The sequence below is a fragment of the Myotis daubentonii genome, chromosome 15 (assembly GCF_963259705.1).
Source record: "Myotis daubentonii chromosome 15, mMyoDau2.1, whole genome shotgun sequence".
Classification (NCBI taxonomy): Eukaryota; Metazoa; Chordata; class Mammalia; order Chiroptera; family Vespertilionidae; genus Myotis; species Myotis daubentonii.
The window spans coordinates 8,479,962-8,503,889 of record NC_081854.1 but is presented as its reverse complement, the minus strand read 5'-3'; the positions used below and the strand labels follow the sequence as shown (position 1 = coordinate 8,503,889).

Genomic DNA, 23,928 nt, shown 5'->3' with positions numbered 1-23,928 from the left:
CCAGCTGCCTCACGCCTCACGCCTATTGGCTGATATGTCTCGAGCCCCGCCTCCCGCTCTCCGCCCGCGCGACCCCTCCCAGCCCGTGCGGAGGCGGGGTTTAGCCTCCTGCCGGTGCCGACGCTGCTTCCCATTGGCCACTCAGAGCCGTCTGTCAGTCTCCTGTTAAAGGGGCCACGACCGCCCGGGAGCTGTTGGGGGGGAGGGAGGAGGGAATTTTTGGGGGGGGAAGGTGGGATTTTGGGGGCGCTGGTGGGCACCCCTGAATCTGGCGGCTGCGGCCTCGTTGGGGGAGGCTGAACGGTGACAGGGTTAGGGGACTATTTTAGGGGGTAGAGGGCTGTAAGACTGTGAGAGGGAGTGGGGTCCCCAGCGCCCAAAGCCGGAGCAAGAGACGCGGAGCCCGCGCGAGCGGCGGAGACAGGGTTCCAGAGCTACCGATCCGGGCCCCGGCCGCCGCCAGGGGCCCCGCCCGGTCCCCCCACCCCACCCCACGTCCCTCCTGCAGCCCAGCTCCGCCCGCAGCCGCCGCGGACCAGGTAGGTAAGAGCCCGGCCTGCCAGGCAGCGCCCACCCCGGGGACCCCTCGCCTAGCTTTCCCCGCCTCCCCGAGATCCTGGATTCCCTTCTTCATCCCCGGGGACCCCAGAGCCCAGATTGCACAGCCCAGCCCCAGAGAGTCAGGTGTGCCCCTCCCGGCTCTCAGAGTCCCCAGCCAAACCCTAGGATCCCGGGCAGACCGCCGCCTGGCGCCTCCTCCAGGGCCCAGGAGCCTGGAGCTCAGCTCAGCCCTGGGAACCCCTCCGGGTCTAGGTCCTCCTCCGCGGCCCAGTCCGGAGAGTCCCGGACACCCGCCGCGGCCGTGTCACACTCCCCGGGGCGAGGGCCGCCCGTCCCCGGTCGCGTCCGCATGGTGCCCCTTTCGCGCACCCCGTCTGCCCGTCTCAAGCCCTTCGGTTCCAGCCGCCGGCCGCGTCCCCCGGTCCAGGCCGGCCCGCGGCCACCCTGGACACAGGCCCGCTCTGGAGCTGTCCATGGTCAGCGCGCTCGGCAGCCTCGCCTCCCCCACCTCCCGCTGCCACCGCCAGAAAGGGGGCGCCGGCGGCGCGGCGCGCGGGGATCCCCCCTGCCGCGCCTTTGACCCGGGGATACCCGGGGCCCTCCCCGACCCGGACTGACGCCCGGGCCTCAGGGTTCCGCCGGCCAGGCTTTCGGCCCGGCCCTCAGCACCCTAGATTTCCGGGGACCCCAGCACCTTCCTCAGGGGTCAAGGCTTCTGAAGATTCCTGCCCTATGCACCTTAGGGGAATCGGCATCCGGGGGCCCGGGTTCCCAGCCTTTGTCCCTTTAGACACCCAGCTCCACAGCCCCTGCGCTCCTCAGGCAAATATACCCAGCCTCCTCGAACCCCAGCATCTGCCCCCTTAGGGATTCAGGCGCCATGACTCCCTCCCTTCCAGGGACTCAGAATGCAACTGTTAATGCCATATTTTGGCATCTGCCTCCCCACCCCCTACCTCCGCCCCTGGAGACTAGACGCCTTGTCCCCAGCCCTGCACCCCATCAGGGACCCAGGCGTTCAGATCCTGGCTTCTGTATTGGTCACCAGCCTGTACTGAGGCCATCTGCCTCAGCGCGCCCCCAGTCTTTTACCTCCACAAGGATTCAGGAGTCCAGGTCCCCGAATCTACTCTCCTCCTGCCCAGGTTTCTAGCTCCTCATCTCTTACTCTTAGGGACCCAGGTCCCCCTGGTCTCACCATCCCCCTATAAACATGACACCTCCCAGCGGCCTTGGCAAACTCCTGCCTCATCCCCGTTTCATGTCAGTTGCTGGGCTGCCCGGGGCTCTCTTCTCTCCCCTGAGACCCAGCTTCTTGAGATATTTCTGGCACCCCATTGCCTTCTGCGGCCCATATGGTGATGGCCCATTCTCTGAATACACTCTCTATTAGCCAAACATACATGCCTTCCTCCAAATGTGTTCTGTGGCCTCGGCTCCTTAGATGATCGAACCTACTCACCGCCTTCCACATTTCCGGTTAAACATTGCCCTTGTAGCACTCCACGTTCTAGATTCTTTCTAGATCCTGGAACATTCCCAGTCAACATCTCTGTTCCATCTTTGCCCAAGGCATGTTCTCAGTTCTAGGCTTGATGCTAAATTCTAGGCATGTCTTTTCCCAGATGAATTCCAATATCTAAGGAACCGCCCCCCGCAAGCCACATTCTGATCCCACTGCCTCTTGGGACAGGACCCAGTCCTTGGTTGGTCTCTGCTAAAATTTCATCTTAGGTGTGTTCTACGTTCCAGCCATGTCCTTGGCATTGTTCTACATTCCATTCTCTTCCCAGGGACATTCTAAGTCCTAGAATGAGCGTCTTCCGATTATGTGCTCTCGCCTTTGAATTGTGCCACCAACTCTAGAATGTATTTTCTGCTTCGGGTTCCAGCCAGTTCTACAGTCTACAATCTAGAAGACTCCCTCTGAAGCGTTCTACCTTAGATCTTCCTCCTCAGGTTCTAGGTTCTAGGCCCATCCATTCCATTCCCACCGTCTCCGCCCACCTTTCCCTTCGTGTGATGTTGGCTCAGAACTTGTCCCCTGGTGTCCTGCTCTTCCTGCCACATCGGCGTTCTAATCAAGCTCTGGGCTCTCCCCTCTTCTGGAGTCTTCAGCTTAGAAGTGTCCTCATTTCCAGAGCACCCTATCTCTCCTTTGCCAGCTCAGGCCCCATGCCAGTAAATTCTCAATTCCAAGCATGCATCCGTCTACATCTTCCCCCAGGCACGACTAAGTTCCAGACAAACTCCTCGCTACTTTCTAGGTTTTTCTTCCCCCCCTCCAGGGCATGTCCTGAATTCTAGAGCATCTCTTTTTCATTCTGAGTTCTAGCATTATTTTCTAGACACATGAGAAAACCAAGATGGCAAGCCGTGTTATACCCTCATCTCTGGTAGATTTTGCATTCTAGATTATGTCTCCTGAAGAGGTTTGTTGTGCATGGCATTAGGTATATCCTTAGATAACATTCTGAGGTCACCCCGTTGCTTTTTAAGTTATTGATTGCTCTTGGCTGGTTCAACGTTTCAGAACAGGCTTCTAGAATATGCCCGAAGTGCAGCTCTTACCCAACTCACATTATACACATGGAAGGATATGTTCTTTTTGCGCTCTATGCTGTATCTACATGCCGGTGGCTTTCTAGATCTGTGCCCAGCCTTGCTGTGTTTTGTTTCCTTCTCAGTGAATTTGAAGTTCTAGAACAGCTTCCTTAAAGCATCTTGTGTTGCATCCCCTGACCAGGCTCTGGGTTTTAGATACCATGTTGGTTTGGGGCCTAAGGCTGGCCTGCCTTCTGATGAACATATTCCGGAATCTGGCCTCTGAGTTCTGGGATTCAGGTGTCAAGATTCCCAGATGTACCTGTTCAAAGATCCAAGGGACCCAGCTGCCTGCTCTCCCAGCCACACCCCACCCCCTTCTCTCCTCACAGAAGTCCAAGGCCCCAGTCCCAGGCTTTAGACACAGTCCGAAAATGGGGTGGCGCTGGGAATTATCTCCTCTTAGAACCGGTTATGCCACTGCCAGATGGGAGAGAGGGAAAGGGGGGAAGCGAATGAAAGTCCCTCCTGCTTTCGGCTGGGCCAGCTGGACCTGTCCGACCTGATGCGTTCGAGGGAGTGGCTCTGGGGAACTCCATTCATCTCCACCCACAGCGTGTGCGCCCCAGCTCCTGGGTCCTGGGGGCCTGGCCTGTCGGGTTCTGGGGGAGCAGGGGTCTGAAGGCTGGGATTTCTGAGTCTGAGGTTGGAGGTTTAAAGCCCAGAGCAGAGGCTGTAGTCTCTGACTCCCAGGATTGGGAAGGAGGGAGGCTGGAGGCTCAGACTCCTGAGTTTCGGGGCAGGAATTCCCGGACCTGATGAAGGAGGGAGCTGGATCTTGGTCACCCGGGTTGTGGGAGATGGCTAGCCTACCCCGCCCTCCTCCATGCTCCCCCTTCTCCAAGTGGAGTGGGTCTTTAGATTCTTCTGGAGTTGAGGTCCGGATGAGAAGCTGAAGAAGAGGGGAATCGAGCTGGATAGCAGCTAATCAGGTACCAGTGACCTAATTCTGTGACCGCAGTCCTGTGTCCCCCTGAAGTCACGGTTCTGGCAGGAGCTCGGTTCTGTCTCTCATGCAGTGGGTGGAGGGGGATTCTCAGCGTGGCCAAAATAGGTAGGAGCTGACTTTTCCACATGCACTCAGGAGGCAGTGCCTGCCTGGGGCACCCGGCTTCTGTGTGGTGGACCAGGCTGGGCCTAGATTTGCTGTCGGTGCCTGATGGAGACTGGCCTCCGTTTCCCCAAATGCTCTCACCCAGGTAGCCAAGTCCTGGTTTCCCCCAGAGCAATGGGTTTCAGTCTATCCTATGCTATGATCAGAATGAACAGACCTCAGTTTGTCCAGTGCAATATGCCTGGGTGGCTCTGCCTCGGTTTCCTCCATGCATGAGCCGAGTGGCCATGTCTGTTTCCCTGCCTGCGCCTTGACGAGGCCGGTTGCTGTTCCCTGCCCCTTCGCTGCCCCTGCAGGCCAGCACCGCCGCCATGATGTGCGAGGTGATGCCCACCATCAGCGAGGATGGCCGGCGGGGCTCGGCGCTGGGCCCGGACGAGGCGGGCGGCGAGCTGGAGCGCCTCATGGTCACGATGCTCACGGAGCGCGAGCGCCTGCTGGAGACGCTGCGCGAGGCGCAGGACGGGCTGGCGACGGCGCAGCTGCGGCTGCGCGAGCTGGGCCACGAGAAGGACTCCCTGCAGCGCCAGCTCAGCATCGCGCTGCCCCAGGTCTGGGCGGGGCCGGGGCGGGGCCTCGAGCGGTGGAGGCGTGGAGGGGGCGGGGCACGGCGCCAGCAAGGGAGGGGCCAGGGGCGGGCTCTGTCGGGGAGGGGCGGGGCCTGAGTCGATGAGGGGCGGGGCTTATAGGGGAGGGCGGGGCTTTCCAACAGTTCGGTTCCACGAGGGAGGTGGGGAAGGATTGATCCGGTGGTCCCGCTCTTGCCCACATCTGGACAGGAGTTTGCGGCGCTGACGAAGGAGCTGAACTTGTGTCGAGAGCAGCTGCTGGAGCGGGAAGAAGAGATTGCGGAGCTGAAGGCCGAACGGAACAACACGCGGGTGAGCGAGCGCCTTGCTAAGCGGTGCAGGCGGGGTCTCGCGGTGTTGCGGTCCGACCACCTGGGGTCCTGTGTTCTGTCCTCTGGTCCCCTCCTTCCTTCCCGTCTCTCCCCCTCTCCATAACGGCCTCTATCTCGGTGCCACTCCTCCCTGACGCCGCCCCTTACCTCGGAGATTCCTCTCTTACTGACCTGCCTCGTTCCTTACCTCTTTGCCCATGTGTCCAACCCCTTGTCTGAGCCACATTTCCTGTCGACCCTGCCTCCCTTTCCTTGCCCCTTTGACCCGGTGTCCTGTCCCTGCAGCTACTGCTGGAGCACCTGGAGTGCCTGGTGTCCAGACACGAGCGGTCACTGCGCATGACCGTGGTGAAACGCCAGGCCCAGTCCCCGGGCGGGGTCTCTTCGGAGGTGGAGGTGCTCAAGGCTCTAAAATCCCTCTTCGAGCACCACAAGGCCCTGGATGAGAAGGTAGGAGACTGGAAGAGCCTGGCTGTAGAAGGGAAGCCCGCAGGTGGCTGGCGCTGTCCTGAGCTGCAGAGATTCTGGCTGTGGTTGGTTGGGGATGTCCTAAGTGTGTGTGTGTGGGGGGGGGGGGGGGGGAGTTGACTCTGATCGACCGACTCTGCAGGCTGACTGACTGGTTGGTTGATCATGGAAAAGTGAACGAGGCGGGGCTCCCGTGGCCGGGCTAAGCTTTGGTGGCAGGTTGGGGCTGCACATCCATTATAGATAGAGGAACTCTAACCTTCCCTACGAGGCCCGTTCTGGGGCGTTCTTCACCATGGCCAGCTGTCCTACATTGGATCTGATCTCCATCTCACTCCCGTCCTGCCCCATCCCCAGGTCCGCGAGCGGCTGCGGATGGCGCTGGAGCGGGTGGCTGTACTAGAAGAGGAGCTGGAGATGAGCAACCAGGAGGTGAGGCCGAGAAGGGGGGGAGGGACTAAGGAGCTCCCGATGGGGTGGGCTGATTCTGGGTTCCAGAATCTGTTGGGGGCAGGACTATAGCAGAGGACTAGTGGGGTTGGACTATGGAGAACCAGTGGGGTCCCTCAGGGCTAGGAGGAGAACTGTCTAGTGAGAGTGAGACTGAGGTGAGAACCAGGGGCCGGGGCCAACGGGAAGAGCCCACTCCGCGGGAATGTTTGAGTGGGAAAAGTCGGGCTAAAGAGGACAAGAGTAAAGCCACCCCCCGTCCCTGCTGGGAAGCTAAGGAGAGATAGGAGAGCGCAGGGTCTGAGGGCAGCCCCAGCAGGACCCGGGGCTCCCATGGCCTCTCCTTAGACGGCTGGGGCCAGTGGGAAGGAACTAGTCTTCCTTTCTCACCGATTTCCCTTTCCCATTCCCAGACTCTGAACCTTCGAGAGCAGCTGTCCAGGCGCCGATCGGGGCTGGAGGAGCCGGGCAAGGATGGGGACGGGCAGGTAAGAGGTGGAAGTCCTTCGCTCCCTTTGCTCTTCACGGCTCCTCGTCCCTCTGACCTCCATGCTCTTCTCTGACTTTGTGATGGTCCCTTTTTTCTTTCTTTCTTTTAAAAAAATATATTGTTGCCCTGACCAGTTTGGCTCAGTGGCTAGAGCGTCGGCCTGTGGACTGAAGAGTCCCAGGTTCGATTCCGGTCAAGGGCATGTACCTTGGTTTCGGGCACATCCCCAGTAGGGGGTGTGCAGGAGGCAGCTGATGGATGTTTCTCTCTCATGGATGTTTCTAACTCTCTATCCCTCTCCCTTCCTCTCTGTAAAAAAATCAATAAAATATTATATATATATATTGTTTATTGATTTCAGAGAGGAAGGGAAAGGGAGAGAGAGATAGAAACGTCAGTGATAAGAGAGAATCATGGATAGGCTGCCTCCTGCACGCCCCACACTGGGGATCAAGCCCACAACCTGGGCATGTGCCCTAACGGAGAATCGAACCCTGACCTCCTGGGTTGTAGGTCAACGCTCACCCACTGAGCCACGCCAGCTGGGCCGTGATGGTCCTTTTAATGTTTGATATGATCCTCACTGACCCTGGGACATCTGAGCTCCTAGGACCTGATTCAGGTCACCTCGCTAACTACTGTGACCTCCAAGACCCTTACTGATATACTGTTAAATTTTTAAAATTTTTATTGATTTCAGAGAGAGGAAGGGAGAGGGAGAGAGAGAGAGAATCATCAATGATGAGAGAGAATTATTGATTGGCTGCCTCCTCACGCCCCCTTCTGGGAATGGACCCCCCTGACTGGGAGTCAAACCGTGACCTCCTGGTTCATAGTTCGGTGCTCAAACCATTGAGCTACACTGGCAGGGCACCCTTACTGATCTTTGATTCACTCTGTCCACTCACCCGCCATCAACTGTGTTTTTACCTTGCATTTTCTTTCTGTCTCTGTTTCCCCGCTCTGGGTTCTGTCCCTTCCTTCCTCACGGTCCCCACTTCAGGCCCTTGCCAATGGCCTGGGTCCTGGAGGCGAATCCAACCGGCGCACGGCTGAGCTGGAGGAGGCCCTGGAGCGGCAGCGCGCGGAGGTGTGCCAGCTGCGGGAGCGCCTGGCGGTGTTGTGCCGCCAGATGAGCCAGCTGGAGGAGGAGCTGGGCACCGCCCACCGCGAGCTGGGTAAGGCCGAGGAAGCTAACGTCAAGCTCCAGCGCGACCTCAAGGAGGTGAGGCCGGAGCCGCTGGTGGGTTGCCCTCTGTCCCTCCCCTCCCCAGAACGCTTCCCCACGTCCCTTTGCCCCAAGTCACAGAGCTCAGGAACGATGGAACCTGAATTCCACTCATAAGCCGTGTAGATTCTCTCCCTCTCTGAGCCCCAGTTTCCTCGCCTGTAACATGGGACTCACAGCTTTGTCAGAGGGCTGGCATGTGGCACATACGCAGTGGGCGCTCAGAACTGTTCGTAGTGATGTTATCATTGGCAAATCCTCTTGTGCCTCCAAACTGAACTCCTTGGTCTGCATTTCAACCCATTCCGGGCTTAGGCTCCTGGATCCTCACTCCCATGCCCCAGGGGCTGCGAGAAATGTAGGCATGGGTTCTCCAAGGAAGGCCCTGGATGAGAAAGAATAGTGAGCACTTTAGTTTTCTCATCCACTAGGCCCGTGGTCGGCAAACTCAGTCAACAGAGCCAGATATCAACAGTACAACGATTGAGATTTCTTTTGAGAGCCACATTTTTTTAAACTTAAACTATATAGGTAGGTACCCTGTTATTAACTTAATTAGGGTGCTCCTAAGGCTTAGGAAGAGCCACACTCAGGTCCACCTCCCAGGAGACCCCGAAGCACCTTTTCTGGGGTTCTGAGCCTGTGCTACTCTGGGGGTTCTTGGGAGATGCTGCCTCCCAGATGGAAGGGGCCTTGGCTTCCCAGGAGGCCCTAGGGCAGCGGTTCTCAACCTGTGGGTCGCGACCCCTTTGGTGGCCGAACGGCCCTTTCACAGAGGTCGCCTAAGACCACCCTGCATATCAGATATTTACATGACGATTCATCACGGTAGCAACATGACAGTTATGAAGTAGCAACGGAAATAATTTTATGGTTGGGTCACCACATGAGGAACTGTATTTAAAGGGCCAGAAGGTTGACAACCACTGCCCTAGGGCACTTGCTCTGTGACTCTAAGCCTGGGCTGTGCCACAAGTTGCCGAAACATCTAAGTCCTGGGTTTTTGAGGCAAGTGGCCCAAGAAGAGTGGAGACTTCCCATCCCCTGAGCCTCAGGGCCATTCACATGGGGAGGGGCTAAGCCAGTGCTGCTCGCGGGCAGTGTGGTACCACCATTCTAACTTTCAAGTGGCAGGGACCTCACGTTGGCTATTCCCGGGGGCTCTTGGCAGGTTTGGTTCCACCGTTCTGACGCCCAGAAGCCAGGGGACTGCATTTCCCAGGATTCCCTGGGGTGCCTGATTTGGGGTTCTAGGCCTAGGCTCCCCGCAGGGCCTTTGGGGAGCTGTAGTCCACGCGGCCCTTTGCCACCTCTGCAGGCGTTGGCCCAGCGGGAGGACATGGAGGAGCGGATCACGACGCTGGAGAAGCGCTACCTGAGTGCCCAGCGCGAGGCCACGTCCCTGCACGACGCCAACGACAAGCTGGAGAACGAGCTGGCCAGCAAGGATTCGCTGTACCGGCAGGTGGGGCGCCGGGTTCCGGGAAGGGGCGCTGAGGACGAGGTCCTTGCCGGGAGACCCAGCTTCTCCCCAATCCCGTCCCTGTCCTGCCCTAGAGCGAAGAGAAGAGCCGCCAGCTGGCCGAGTGGCTGGACGACGCCAAGCAGAAGCTGCAGCAGACGCTGCAGAAGGCCGAGACCTTGCCCGAGATAGAAGCGCAGCTGGCCCAGCGCGTGGCCGCCCTCAATAAAGTGAGGGGCGGCCTGGGGCGGGGCCCTGAGTCTCTGCAGGAGGGGGCGGGGCCTGGAGTCTGGAGGGGGCGGGGCCAGGAGGGGAGGGGCCCGAGTCTCTGCAGGAGGGGCGGGGCCTGGAGTCTGGAGAAGGAGGCGGGGTCAGGAGGGGAGGGGCCTGGATTATGGGGGCGGGGCCAGGAGGGGAGGGGCCTGAGTCTGCAGGAGGGGGCGGGACCTGGAGTCTGGAGAAGGAGGCGGGGTCAGGAGGGGAGGGGCCTGGAGTATGGGGGCGGGGCCAGGAGGGGAGGGGCCCGAGTCTGCAGGAGGGGGCGGGGCCTGGAGTCTGGAGAAGGAGGCGGGGTCAGGAGGGGAGGGGCCTGGATTAGGGGGGCGGGGCCAGGAGGGGAGGGGCCTGAGTCTCTGCAGGAGAGGGCGGGGCCGTGAGTCTGCAGGAGGGGGCGGGGCCTGGAGCCAGGAGGGGGCGGGGTCAGGAGGGGAGGGGCCTGGAGTCTGGAGGGGGCGGGGCCCGGAGGAGGGGGCGGGGCCTGGAGTCTGGAAGGGTCGCAGACCTACAGCCTGGATTTTGGATGAAAAATCAGGGCCTGGGGATTGGGGGAGGGTTAAAACTTGGAATGGGGGCAGGGTCTGGAGGTCTGCGACGGGGGAGTGGGGGGAGGAGTTCTCTAGTTTGGACTGAAAGGATGGATGGCCTGGAACACGAACTGAGGAAAGGGACATGGCCCGTGGATGAGGGCCCGGCCTGGTACCGGTCTTGGAGGAAGTGGGACTGGAGCCTGCCTGGGTCCCAGTGGGGCCAAGTCAGACGTCATGTTCCTTCCATCCTCTAGGCTGAGGAACGCCATGGGAATTTCGAGGAGCGGCTCAGGCAGCTGGAGGCCCAGCTGGAGGAGAAGAACCAAGAACTGCAGCGGGTGAGAGAAGGAACGGGCTAATGCAGGGAAGGCGAGGGGCGGGGCCTGGAGGCGGGGGCGGGGCCCGGAGGCGGTGGGAGGAGCTCAGCAGGGGCTGAGCTCTGGACCCCGTGGGCCTGAGCACCCCTGGTCCCCTTCTCCTTGGGGCAGGCCAGGCAGCGGGAGAAGATGAACGATGACCACAATAAGCGGCTGTCCGAGACAGTGGACAAACTGCTGAGCGAGTCCAACGAACGGCTACAGCTGCACCTCAAGGAGCGGATGGGGGCGCTGGAGGAGAAGGTGCACCCCAAGCCAGCACTCCGATAGCCCTGCATCCTGGGCCACCTCTTGCCCAAATCCCTGGGCTCCGGGTCGTTCCCCCAGACCCATTATCTGAGATCCCCCTAAACCTGGGCCTCCCGCATCCGACAGACTTCTCTGCCGTAATGCAGGGACCACTGTTTCACCTAAACCCCCCAAGAGCTGAATTCTGGGGCACCTGTACCCTGAGTTCTTGGCTTCCCCCAAGCCTCTTATCCTAGGGACCCTCAAACTGAATCCTCTAATTACACAGGATGTGGAATTCTGGGGCTCCCAGGAACGGGATCCCCTACCCCGCTGCATCTTTGGACCCACAACCCCCATGTGCTCCAGCTCACCATTCATGCACACCTCATTCATGGGGCTCCTCTCGGGCCCCCAGAGCATGTCCGTTTCAGGCTCCCCCCCACCTCACTGCACCCCTGTCCCCCACAGAACTCACTGAGTGAGGAGATTGCCAACATGAAGAAACTGCAGGACGAACTGCTGCTCAACAAAGTATGCGGGTCCTGGCGGGAGGCCCGGGCAATGGCAGGCCCTGCTGGGTCGGAACCAGCTGGGAGGGCTGTGCCTTGGGCACACGCTGACCTGACCCCTCTGACCTGTCCCCGCAGGAGCAGCTCCTGGCGGAGATGGAGCGAATGCAGATGGAGATTGACCAGCTGCGGGGGCGGCCTCCGTCCTCCTACTCCAGGTGACAGCAGCGCTCCTGCCCACCTCTACCCCTGGACCCCCTTGGCCAGGCTCATCCTTTCTGATCCCTCGGCCTCCCCCGCACCCACTGCACCCGCTGCCTGTCTTCCGGAGACTGCCACGGATCTCTTTTAGTTTTGACCCCTGACTTCATGACCACTGACACCAGATCCTTTCCCCTGACCTTTGACCTCAGATCCCTCTCTTCATCTCCTGACCGAAGGCCCTTTCCTACCTCAGCTTTCTTTTCTTTCTTTCTTTTTTTAAATATATTTTATTGATTTTTTTACAGAGAGGAAGGGAGAGAGATAGAGAGTTAGAAACATCGATGAGAGAGAAACATCGATCAGCTGCCTCCCACACATTTCCCACCGGGGATGTGCCCGCAACCCAGGTACATGCCCCCGACCGGAATCAAACCTGGGACCCCTCAGTCCGCAGGCCGACCCTCCATCCACTGAGCCAAACCCGTTTCAGCTCTTTCTTTCTTTTAAAAACATTTTTTTAACATAGATTTTTTTAGAGAGAGGAGAAGGGAGAGGGAGAGAGAAACATCAATGTGATGTGATAGCATCATTGGACTGCCTCCTGCATGCCCCCTATGGGGGATTGAGCCCACAACCCAGGCATGTGCCCTGACCAGGAATCAGGCCTGTGACCTTTCAGTCCACAGGACAGCGCTCGACCAACGGAGCCACGCTGACCAGGGCTCAGCTCTTCTTTTCTTGACCCCTTAGTCTCTGCCTTCTTCTTTATTAATATTTTTTAAATATATGTTTTTATTGCTTTTTAAAGAAAGAGGGAGCAAGAGAGAGAGAAACATCCGTCGGCTGCCTCCTGCATACCCCCCCTCCACCGGGGATTGAACCTGAAACATGGGCATGTGCCCCGGCCGGAATGGAACCGATGACCTCTCGGGGCACGGGACAACACTGGACCAGCTGAGCCACACCAGCCAGGGCTCTGACGGTCTTCTCCATGCCCACAGGTCTCTCCCTGGCAGTGCCCTGGAGCTCCGTTACTCCCAGGCACCTACGTTACCTTCTGGTGCCCACCTGGACCCCTATGGGGCTGGCAGTGGCCGAGCAGGCAAGAGGAGCCGCTGGTCAGGGGTCAAGGATGAGCCCTCCAAGGTCAGCAGCCACTTCTGGGGCCTGGGTTGAGCAGGGCTTGGGAGGGCAACAGTGGGAACTGGGGTCTATCAGACGGGGCTCGGGGAGGGGGCTGGGTTGAGGAGCGGGGTCTCCCGGATCCATGCTGTCTTCTGTCCTTCTCCCACAACTCCCTCTTCCCCACGTGCCTGGGTGTCTCTTCGCGGAAATCCTGCCTGGTGAGAGCCTTAGAGGGATGATGGGGTGGTGGGGGTACGGGTTCCGGGGGATGGTGGGCAGGGCGTAGCATCCTAGAATGGGTGGGGTTAAGTGAAGAAAGTGAGTGAGTTGAGCCAAAGAAAACAGTGAAATCAGGGGAGGGAGCGGAGTCCTCAGAGGGTTGGGGTGGTCAAGGAAAGGGACCTGTCAGGAGACAAAGCAGAGCTGGGAAAAGTGTGAGGGCTCCATCACAGGGTGGGGGCAGCCACTGTCGGACGTGGGCGGGGTCCCGGAGGGCGGGCAAGGTCAGGAGAGTTGAAGGACAACCCAGGGCCAATCTCCTCCCCTGCCCGCCGGGGGGCCCCCCTCTCTCCACACAGACACAGGAGTGGGAGCGGTCCGCCCCTGCGGGGCCCATGCCACCCCCGTTTCCTGGGGAACTGGATGGCTCAGATGAGGAGGAGGCGGAGGGGATGTTTGGGGCTGAGCTGCTCTCCCCCAGCGGGCAGGCCGATGTGCAGACACTGGCCATCATGCTTCAGGAGCAGCTGGAAGCGATCAACAAGGAGATCAAGTGAGCAGCGCCCCATCCTGCCTGGGCTCACCCCACAGCCCCTCTCGCTGTGGAGTCTGCTGTGAAGGCCGGAATCTTTCTCCTCTCCCACTATCCTCACGGGGATTTCCCCAGCCCGACACTCCCTCCAGTATCCAGGGATCCCCCAGGAGTCTCCTATATGAGATATACATATATATCCCTCATATTTCCCAACACAGCAAAGACTAAACCTCCAAATACCAAAATTCTCAATCCAGTCCATCAACAATCCTCCAGGACACCATGGATTTAATGGCTTCACACAAACAATACCCAGAGAAGCCTGGTCCCCCAAGATTCTCAACACAAGCACCCCATCCCAAAACACCAAGAGCCTCACTTTAACACATCAAGAACTGCAATTCTCCATACCAAGAATTTCTACCCAGCAGATAATATATAACAAGAATTCTCAATTTATGAAGACTCACCCATTATATAAAGTACACCCCAACTCCCCAGCAACTACCTTATTTAGCAATCTCTCTATATAAAAGCCTAAGTGACCATTATGACCAGATGACTGGCTGGTCGCTATGACGCACACTGACCACCAGGGGGCAGACACTCGATGCAGGAGTTGCCCCCTGGTGGTCAGTGTGCTCCCACAGCCAACCTCCGGTGGTCCCTCCCCCAAGCCGTCCAACCTCCCACCATATGGCCCTGATCAGCCCAATCGCTGGCCAGGCCGAGGGACCCCACCTGTGCACGAATTTGTGCACCAGGCCTCTAGTTCTCTAACAATACACCCTCCATGGACCCAGAAAATATACCAACATGACTACCATCTTCCATTCAAACTTGTTCTGACTTGAGTAAGCAACTCTCATATACAAAATGATTCTAAGACTTTCCCAGATCCTAGGTTGACCTCTGAATCCCAGATCTCATCTGGATCTTATTATGAATTTGCTCTTGTTGTCCTCCTTGACCTCTTTCCCATAAAAAACCCCTTTATGATTTTCCAGAACCACTTGATTATCATCAGGGTCATCCTGATGCAGACCCTGATCATTGTCTCGAATCGACTTCCCTGACCTGAGCCCATCATGACCCCTAACCCCCCTTGGATCTTGGTGGGTTCACATCACGAATCCACCAAGACCCTCTCACCTCATTATGCCTTCCTTCTTCAGAATTATTTTTGCCTCCCTAAGCTTTCTGGCTCATTGGGATCCTCAGACTCCCATGGTCTGCCTCAGTCCTCTCACCAGTCTCGCCCCCTTTCCCTCCTCAGGCTAATCCAAGAGGAGAAGGAGACAACAGAACAAAGGGCAGAAGAACTGGAGAGCCGGGTATCTGGCTCTGCCCTGGACTCACTGGGCCGCTACCGCAGTAGCTGCTCCCTGCCCCCCTCCCTCACCACCTCTACCCTTGCCAGTCCTTCCCCTCCCAGCTCCGGCCACTCAACACCCCGCCTGGCACCCCCTAGTCCTGCCCGTGAGGGCGCCGACAAAGCTGTAAGTGTTCTGAAGTCTCCTTTGCTTCACGGGGTGGGTAGGAGGTCAGAAACAGGATTCCCCAACAGATAGCAACAATAACTTCTCACACCAGTGGCTTTCAAAAGCGACCTTATCTTCACTAAAGATTCCAACTCAAAGGGCAAAGGGAGGACTGAGCCACTGGGCTCCTGAATCCCAACTTGTATTTTAGTTAGATCTGGTCTACCTTGACCAGTTTTATGCATTAAGCTTCTGCAAGTGATTTTTAAAAATGCTTCTGTGACTGAACATACGTTTGAGAACTGCCATTATATCCTCATAATTGACCTTTGAGGGATGCATAACGGGTATTAATCTTATTTTATTGCCCGAAACCCAAGCTTTTCTGCTTTCAGAACCTGTAACCCAGTGGCTTTCCTTGGGGCCACAGAGATCCCACTTCTGACACCATAAGCTATGAAACTATCAATATGGGCTTTAGCTCTAGTGGACTGTAATCTTTGGCTTTACGTTTCATCCCACTTGGCCTAGGCTACCTTCAGAAATGGTTCCCCAAACCAGGGATGCCTCATACATCCCCCAGTAGATATTTTAGTTAATGAGGAACCCCCAATATGACTCCAACTTAATCCAGCCTCTCTACTTCTCTATCCCCAGAATCATGTCCCCAAGGATGAAGCTGGGGCTCCACGAGGGGAGGGGCCAGCTATCCCAGGAGACACCCCGCCTCCCACGCCCCGCTCTGCCCGCATAGAGAGAATGACCCAGGCCTTGGCACTGCAGGCAGGATCCCTGGAAGATGGGGGGCCCTCACGGGGAAGGTCAGCAGGGACAAGAGATGGGACAGGGATGGGCTTGCTTGGGAGGATGACATGGGAGGGGACAAAGACTTGGGATGAAAGGGCGCATCCCAGATGGGGTCTGCCCTCACCCTGTCCTGCTCATCCAGTGAGGGCACCCAAGATTCCCTGCACAAAGCCCCCAAGAAGAAGAGCATCAAGTCATCCATAGGTCGTCTCTTTGGCAAGAAGGAGAAGGGGCGAATGGGACCGCCAGGTCGGGACAGCTCCTCTCTGGGTGAGTACCCCGATTCTACCCCTTCCTCCCTTCCTTCCTTCCTTCCTTCCTTCCTTCCTTCCTTCCTTCCTTCCTTCCTCCCTCCCTTCCTCCCTCCCTTCCTTCCTTCCTTCCTTCCTTCCTTCCTTCCTTCCTTCCTTCCTTCCTCCCTTCCTTTCATTCTTCCATCCTTGCTTTGTTTCTTCCTTCTTCTTTTACAGATTCACTTGACTTTCATTCATGTTGCAGAGGAAGGCAGGGGTGGGGGGTGGGGGCGGGGGGGCGGGGGAGAAAGAGCCCTCTGTGGCCTGCTTGAGTGACTGGAGGCCTAAATCATATTGTTATGTCGTTTCCCATTTAGGGAGGCATGTCCTAAAGGCAGAGCACCTGGTGTGCTGGAGCCTCCTTGTATCGGCTTGTGAGAGCCAGCAGTTAAATTTTCAGGCATTTTGTGAGTTGCTTGACATCACATTGGCAGCTTGAAAGTGGCACAGTGGGATTATTCACACCATAGAAATGGGCAAATGCAACAAATCAAGGAATAGCTCCTTCCTCCTCATGGAGCCAGCTAAACACTTGGCAGCACACCACGGCCACCCTGACGGGGCCAGGCCAATGGATGCCCTATTTTGGGGTTATCTCCGATTTATTGCCTGGGAGGTGACACTGGTCCCTGTCTGGCTTGATCACTCCTCTCTGTGGCCTCATTGACTATATTCCCTTGGGGCCTCTGCTCTCCTGGCTTCCTTCTCACCACCCCCAGCATGAAATACTCTGCTTCCCCCTGAGACTCTCCAAATCTTGGCCCCTCCCTGCCTCCAGCTGGAACACCCTCAGATGAGACTTTGGCCACCGACCCTCTGGGGCTAGCCAAGCTGACAGGCCCAGGAGACAAGGACCGGAGAAACAAGAGGAAGTGAGTGTGGGAGTGGGGAGGGAGGGGGGGGACTTACAAAGATCCACATGCATTTTGTTGGAACCTCCTGCCAGGTTTCCTACGTTCATAACCAGTGTTTTGAGAGGGGGTTGTGGTGAAGGGGGCCACCCAGGAGGGCTGGGGTCTCTGCCCCTGAGAGCTTCTGCCCTGGCCCCCTCTTCCCAGGCATGAACTTCTGGAAGAGGCCTGCCGCCAGGGTCTGCCCTTTGCCGCCTGGGATGGCCCCACTGTGGTCTCCTGGCTGGAGGTACTGGGGCCCAGAAATGCCCTGATTCCTGACCTTCAACCCCTGTGACAGCCCCACCACTAGGGCTGGTTGGGTCCACTTAGCACCACCCTCCTGGCCCAGATGTGGGGGGGGGGGGGGGGCATAAGGCCCTGGAAGGAGTCAGGCTTCCTGTGATCTCCTTCTTATTTGTTCTCCTCCCCCTCCCCCCCCTGCTCCCCCCCCCTTCCCTCCTCTGGGATGCTCACTTTGGTCCTGGTCTCCTGTTGCCTCTCTCTCTCCCTCTCTCTCACTCTCTCGCTCTCTTTTGGATTCCCTGTCTGTTTCTGCTTCTCTCCTCATCTCTGTTTTTGTCATGGCCCATATTTCTCCCCATGTCTCTCTCCCAATGTTTTTGCTCCTTTCTCTCCCCATGTCTGTCTCTCATCTCTGTGTGTCTCTCCTGATCTCTGTCTCTCTCCATCCCTCTCTTTCCCTTTTGACGCTGGCCTTGCCTTTCCCCGACTCTCCCCCTTGGTCTCCCCGTGGCTCTCTCTGACTCACGGCCCTTTGACTTGCTCTGTCTGTCTCTTCCCACTGTGACCTTTGTGTCTTTCTGTTCTTCCCCCACTTGCCTCTCCCCGTCTCTCTGTCTCCGGCTCTCCCTTTCTTCCTGTCTCGCCCCCATCTCCCCCGTCTCTCCTCTTGTGTGATATCGTGTCTCTCCTCTGCCTTTCTCTCTCTCCCCCTCCTCCGCTGGCCCAGCTGTGGGTAGGCATGCCTGCGTGGTATGTGGCCGCCTGCCGGGCCAATGTCAAGAGTGGGGCCATCATGGCCAACTTGTCCGACACGGAGATCCAGCGGGAGATCGGCATCAGCAACCCGCTGCACCGGCTCAAGCTGCGCCTGGCCATCCAGGAGATGGTCTCCCTCACCTCGCCCTCCGCTCCCGCCTCCTCGCGCACAGTGAGTGTCCAGGGGCCCATCCCAGCCCTTGCCGCCTCAAGGCCCCGCCTCTGGCCTGCAGACTAGCCAATCCAGGCCTGCTTATTCCAGCTCCGCCCTGCAGACCTCTACTCCCCTTATGCCACTGGATTGTGGGGGGAGGGTCTTCCCTCAGGTCTCCCTGCCTCCCCTGAACCCCTAAACTTCAGTCTGTCTTCAACCGCAGCCAGAGGGACCCATCCTGGAGAAAAGACAAACCCATATGGTTGCCGGCAAGGCCCCCGATGAAAGGCCATTGCCCGCTCCTTCCCTCACTCTGCTCCTGGGCACCCCCTTTTCTTGGAGCACCCCCCTCCCCGCTTCCCCCCAGGCTGGCTCCTTGCCATCCCTGAGGTCTCAGCCCAATGTCACCACCTCCGAGAGGCCTCTCTCACTGAACAGCTAAACTAGTCGCCTGCTGCCCATCACCCCAGGACCTTAAGACCTGATTTCCTCCATAGCATTTACTGCCTTCTCATGTTTTATCCTTGCATTCCACACAGAAAATCATGTGTGCCGTGCCTAATGCAGCACTTAGCCCTTTGCCACGCTTGCTGTTCACACGTGAATGTGTGCATCGGAAGCACTCGAATGTAATGTGTGGACATCATAACCAGGAGGCCCCCCAAATTACTTCAGCGGGCGTCCCCTATAAATAAGAACCTTCCCCTACATCGCCACCGTGCCCTTGTCACACCTAAGAACACGACCGTTATTGTTAATTTCATCTACTATTCAGTCTGTACTCAAACTTCCCCTTGCACATCCCGGACTGTACAACTGTGCCTGGCACTCAAGGGTCATTACATACATTTTTAAAAAATGTATCTTTATTGATTTCAGAAAGGAAGGGAGAGGGAGAGAGAGACAGAAACATCAGTGATAATAGAGAATCATTGATTGGCTGCCTCCTGCACATCCCCTACTGGGGATTGAGCCCGCAGCCTGGGCACATGCCATATGCCCTTTGCTGGAATCAAACCTGGGACCCTTCAGTCCACAGGCCGATGCTCTATCCACTGAGCCAAAATGGCTAGGGCTACATACATTTTTCTTTAAAAAAAATGTTTTGTTGATTTTTACAGAGAGAAGGGGGAGGGAGAGAGAGAGAGAATGAGAGGGGGAGGGAAACGTCCATGGGAGACCGAGACATGATTGGTTGCCTCCTGCACGCCCCCTGCTGGCGATCAAGGCCACAATCCCCGCATGTGTCCTGACCAGGAATCACACTGACAACCTTTGGGTGCATAAGAAGGTGCCCACCGCCCTAACTGGTTTGGCTCAGTGGTTTGGCTCAGTGGATAGAACGTCGGCCTGTGGACTGAATCGTCCCAGGTTCGACTCCTGTCAAGGGCAGGTACCTTGGTTGTGGGCACATACCCAGTAGGGGGCGTGCAGGGGGCAGCTGATTGATGTTTCTCTCTATCCCTCTCCCTTCCTCTCTGTGAAAAATCAATAAAATATATTTAAAAATAAAATAAAAAGGAAGACGCCCAACCTACTGAGCCATACCGGCCAGGGCCCACATGATTGAATGCATGTCTGAATTCCTAACCCCTGGGGGGCTGTTGGGAGCAGGAGCCCAATAAATGTGCACGCACGTCCTCCTTCCCGGGAACATTCGCCCCATTGCTGCATCTGCCACCTCCCTCTGCGTCCTTTCTGTACATTCGTGTGGACAGAGGTGATGCCATTGGCGCAGGGCCACACGGCAAAATGCCCAGCAGGCCCCCAATGGGAACCTGAATTTGTTCCACTCGGAAGCCCAAGTTCTGATACACACAGCAGGTGCTCAATAAACGATCAGATCATGCCTTTTCTCTGTCCCTGGCTTGTCCAAGCAGTGACTGGCCTTTCTCAGCCAGAAAGTACACTGTGTATAAATGTGCATGACCCGAGCCTCCAGGAGCGTCCACCCCCCGCCCCTTTCCCTGTCTGGAAGTCCTCTCTCGCCTTCCCTAACACCCCGCGGCCCCTCAGTCCACAGGAAACGTGTGGATGACACATGAGGAGATGGAGTCCCTCACGGCCACGACGAAGCCTGTGAGTGCCCCCTGCCGGCGGCTTTGGGGGTGGCACTAACTCTCTCTCGGGAGGGGCGGGGCGGAACGGGGCGAGTCTGTGGCTGTCTGTCCGTCTGTTCGTTCCTCCCGCCCTCCGCCTGCCCCTTAACCCACCCCTTCTTTCCCCTCTTCCCACTAACGGGTCAGGAGACCAAGGAGATCAGCTGGGAGCAGGTAGGGGGCGCGGGGCGGGAAGGGGGCGCATGACCAGGTTGTGCACGCTGCATGGACGCCCCTTCTTCTCCGAGCCCCACCCCTAACCTCGCTGGGGCATCCCCTCATCACCGCGGGGGGGCGCTGTGCGGAGCTCGGCTCTGGGCTGTCTCACTGGGGCTTGGTGGGGGTCTGGGCGGAAGCCGGGTGGTTCCATTGTTAGCTGTTAGCTTGGTGCACGGGCCACCCCAGGATCGAGGGTGGTGGGGGCTCCGGGGGTTGTTCCATTGCTATGACTAGAGGGAGACGGTGCACCCGTTTTCCCCGCTGGCTGCGGGGAAAGTGTACCGGGCAAAGGGGAAAGCATTTGGGGAGGGGGCAGCACGTCTGGCGGAGAAGCTGGGGAGGCATGAACTCGCCTGTTGGAAAGAACTGTGCGGGCCCCGGGCCCTTGGCTTCCGGCCAGGGGGAGGCATGGATTATGCTGAAGTCCGGGAAGGACTTTAGGCCGGTCCAGAATATTGTCCCGGGCCGGGTCCAGCATTGGACTAGGATTTTCGGGACGGCGCCAGGGTGCTGGGTGACTCCATGACTCTCTGCTGCGGGGAGCGCTGTGCTGGGAGAATCCGTGATGTCGACTCGGGGGCGTAGTGAGGTTGGGCTGATCTGTTCTGAGTTGGGGCCATGTTAGATCACCGCTGCTCAGCCTGTGATGTACGGCTCTCATCACCCGGGGATCTTGTGAGAACGCAGGTTCTGATTCCGTCAGTAGCCTGGGGCTGAGAGTCTGCAATCCCAGCGAATTCGCAGGCGCTAGTGATGCTGTGGGTCCAAGGACCACACTTGAGTAGACACGGCTCTGTCCTGTCCTTAGGGAGCAGGGGACACCATTGGATGGGCCCACTGTCCGGCTCTGGGCTGGAAAAAGCAGGACCTTGCATTGGGGGGGGGGTAGACCGTACCCTTGCATACATACATACACGGGAAGGGGTCCCAGGGCCTGACCCCTCCCCTACCTGCCCATGGCCCCAGATCCTGGCGTATGGCGACATGAACCACGAGTGGGTGGGCAACGACTGGCTGCCCAGCCTGGGGCTGCCCCAGTACCGCAGCTACTTCATGGAGTCGCTGGTGGACGCCCGCATGCTGGACCACCTCAACAAAAAGGAGCTCCGCGGCCAGCTGAAAATGGTGGACAGCTTCCACAGGTGGGGCCGCCGCCGGGACAGGCCAGGGGCGGGGAGGGGGGGGGGCGCGCCCCTGCAGAGTCTGGGCCAGTGGGACTGGGGATGGGATTTTCCGGAAATCGACCCCGTGCCTCTTCCGTCAGTAAGATGGCCCGCTAGGGAGAGTCCAAATTCTGAGGCAGCTGGGCTAGCTGAGCCCACCCCCCTTCCAGGTTTGCGAATAGGAACTGCCTGTTGAAAGTACCCCAGCTCTGAGGTCCGCAATCACTAGAACCGACCCAATAGAACAGTGGTTCTCAACCTTCTGGCCCTTTCCATACCGTTCCTCATGTGGTGACCCAACCATAACATTATTTTCGTTGCTACGTCATCACTGTCATGTGGCTACTGGGATGAATCGTCATGTCAATATCTGATGTGCAGGAGGGTCTTAGGCGACCCCTGTGAAAGGGTCGTTCGACCGCCCAAGGGGTGGCGACCCGCAGGTTGAGAACCGCTGCAATAGAACAAGACTGGCCTCTCCCAGAAGACCAGGCGGTGGGGAGGGCCCAGCGGGAGCAGCGGTCACTGGGGTACTGAAGGGTCCCCTCCCCTGTGACCCCGCTTCCCCTGCTGCTCAGGGTGAGTCTGCACTACGGGATCATGTGCCTGAAACGGCTCAACTATGACCGGAAAGACTTGGAGCGGAGGCGGGAAGAGAGTCAGACCCAGATCCGAGGTGAGTAGAAGGGGGTAAGAGTCCCTCTGGGAGCCGGTGGCGAGGTTTGGGGCCGGGCTGGAGAAAGACAAGGGGAGGGAGGCGGGGGAAGGAAAGCGCGACCATAAGCCATGGGGTGGGGCCGGTCTAGGAGGCATGGCCAGGGAAGAGGGTGAAGGGATGGGCTAAATTGGACGGGCCTGCAGCTGAGGGTTCCTTTGGTCCCCAGATGTGATGGTGTGGTCCAATGAGCGGGTCATGGGTTGGGTGTCCGGACTGGGACTGAAGGAATTTGCCACGAACCTCACGGAGAGCGGGGTGCACGGGGCGCTGCTGGCCCTGGACGAGACCTTTGACTACTCCGACCTGGCCTTGCTCCTGCAGATCCCCACGCAGAATGCACAGGTGGGTGAGCGGCCGCTGGGCCCGGGTCGTACTGGGCCTCCCCACCTCGCAGTCTGCAAGCTGCAACCCCTTTCCCGCCTCTCCTCCCCAGGCCCGGCAGCTCCTGGAAAAGGAATTCAGTAACCTCATCTCCTTGGGCACAGACAGGCGGCTGGACGAGGTGGGCGCAGCAGCTCCGGAGGCTGGCTCCTTGCACCTTCAGGGTGGGAGCTGAAGGGGTGGGGCTTGGCTGCCCAGAGTCGGGGCCAGGATAGGGGCGGGGTGGGAAGAAGCGGCGAAATACGGAAGGGGTGGAGTCCAAGGAAGGGGCGGGGTCAGAACCGGGCCCCGGTGCCACACCAGATGCCCGGCTCCTGTACCTAGGACAGCGCCAAGTCCTTCAGCCGCTCCCCGTCCTGGCGGAAGATGTTCCGAGAGAAGGACCTCCGAGGCGTCAGCCCCGACTCCGCTGAGATGTTGCCTCCCAACTTCCGTTCGGCCGCAGCGGGGGCCCTGGGCTCGCCGGGGCTCCCTCTTCGCAAGCTGCAGTCGGAAGGTGGGCGGCTCCCCTTCTTCGGGGTTGGGAGAAAAGGACCAACTCTCCACCCCAGAGGCCTCCTCCTGCAGGCTCTGAAATGGCCTGGCCCGTTCTCCCCCGCTCATGGCACATGGGCCGCTCCTATATGCCAACTCTCTCCGGGCGCGGAAGGGATTGTTCTCGCACCCTCTTTCCAGGGTGGGAAATGCGCTCGCCCTGTGTCATCTGGGGCACCTTGGACGAACCTGCGGGAAAGGGAGGGAAGCCGGCGAGGATTCGGGCTGGCTGTCATTCCCGAAGGGGAATTCCCAGGAAGGAAGCTTGGGGTTGAGGATCGGAGAAACCCTGGGGAGGACAGGGCGTGCGCGCGTGTGGGTGTGGGTGCGCGCGTGTGGGTGTGAGTGCTCGCGTGTGGGTGTGAATGCTCGCATGTGGGTGTGGGTGCGCGCGTGTGGGTGTGGGTGCGGGTGCGCGCGCGCGCGCTGAACCGCTGCTCGCTCTCCCTCCAGGCCAGACTTCTGGGAATTCCCGGGCAGACGGCGTTTCGGTCCGGACCTATTCCTGCTAGTGCAGGCCTCCAGGTGAGGACTGTGCTGGGCGATCCTGGGGGTCTGGGGCAGCACAATGAATGGATCTTCACTGCTCCACGTGCTGCCGGCGTCGGTCTAGGCGACCTCACGCGGATGAAGAATCTCCCGGAGGCCGGGCTGCCTCCCCTCCTGCCCAGTGTGGTCTCGCCGGGGAGCGCGCGCCGCCGCCTGGACCATCTGCACAGACTGGAGGGGAGCGCGCGTCCCCGCCTCACACTTGGACCGGGCCTGGACCAAACCACATGAACTGGACCGAGGGGGGGGGGGAGGAGAGGGCAGGAAGAAATCCCGCCCCCAAACTTCCATCTCCCTCGGCTCTACTTTGTAATTTATTGATCAGTTTCCGACGGGAGACGGGTGCCCATTCCC

At 58.6% G+C, this 23,928-nt stretch overlaps 1 protein-coding gene across 3 annotated transcripts; it reads left to right on the top strand.

The window, feature by feature from the left end:
* Positions 1–260: 260 nt before the first annotated feature.
* PPFIA3 (PTPRF interacting protein alpha 3) lies at positions 261–23,850 on the top strand. 3 transcript variants are annotated; one of them, XM_059665906.1, is made up of 29 exons: positions 261–539; positions 4,576–4,830; positions 5,059–5,160; positions 5,466–5,630; positions 6,006–6,080; positions 6,512–6,586; positions 7,592–7,813; positions 9,135–9,281; positions 9,374–9,508; positions 10,339–10,422; positions 10,573–10,704; positions 11,161–11,223; positions 11,340–11,419; positions 12,407–12,551; positions 13,115–13,302; positions 14,561–14,783; positions 15,423–15,586; positions 15,715–15,842; positions 16,644–16,737; positions 16,924–17,005; positions 17,729–17,929; positions 19,928–19,990; positions 20,158–20,184; positions 21,196–21,371; positions 21,971–22,068; positions 22,277–22,452; positions 22,544–22,612; positions 22,816–22,987; positions 23,479–23,850. In XM_059665906.1, the coding sequence occupies exons 2-29, from the start codon at positions 4,591–4,593 to the stop codon at positions 23,535–23,537; spliced, it is 3,585 nt and encodes a 1,194-aa protein (XP_059521889.1). In that variant the 5' UTR covers positions 261–539; positions 4,576–4,590; the 3' UTR covers positions 23,538–23,850. The 3 variants fall into 3 exon arrangements, with proteins under 3 accessions (XP_059521889.1, XP_059521892.1, XP_059521890.1); XM_059665907.1 differs by lacking the exon at positions 261–539 and adding an exon at positions 3,140–4,097; XM_059665909.1 differs by lacking the exon at positions 20,158–20,184.
* Positions 23,851–23,928: the final 78 nt, after the last annotated feature.

Excerpts from the sequence above, each read along its gene's own strand:
- PPFIA3 (XM_059665906.1), top strand. The coding sequence starts at position 4,591 with ATGATGTGCGAGGTGATGCCCACCATCAGCGAGGATGGCCGGCGGGGC. Across the intron at positions 17,006-17,728 it reads CTGTGGTCTCCTGGCTGGAG|CTGTGGGTAGGCATGCCTGC; the intron begins GTACTGGGGCCC and ends CCGCTGGCCCAG. Across the intron at positions 19,991-20,157 it reads TCACGGCCACGACGAAGCCT|GAGACCAAGGAGATCAGCTG; the intron begins GTGAGTGCCCCC and ends CTAACGGGTCAG.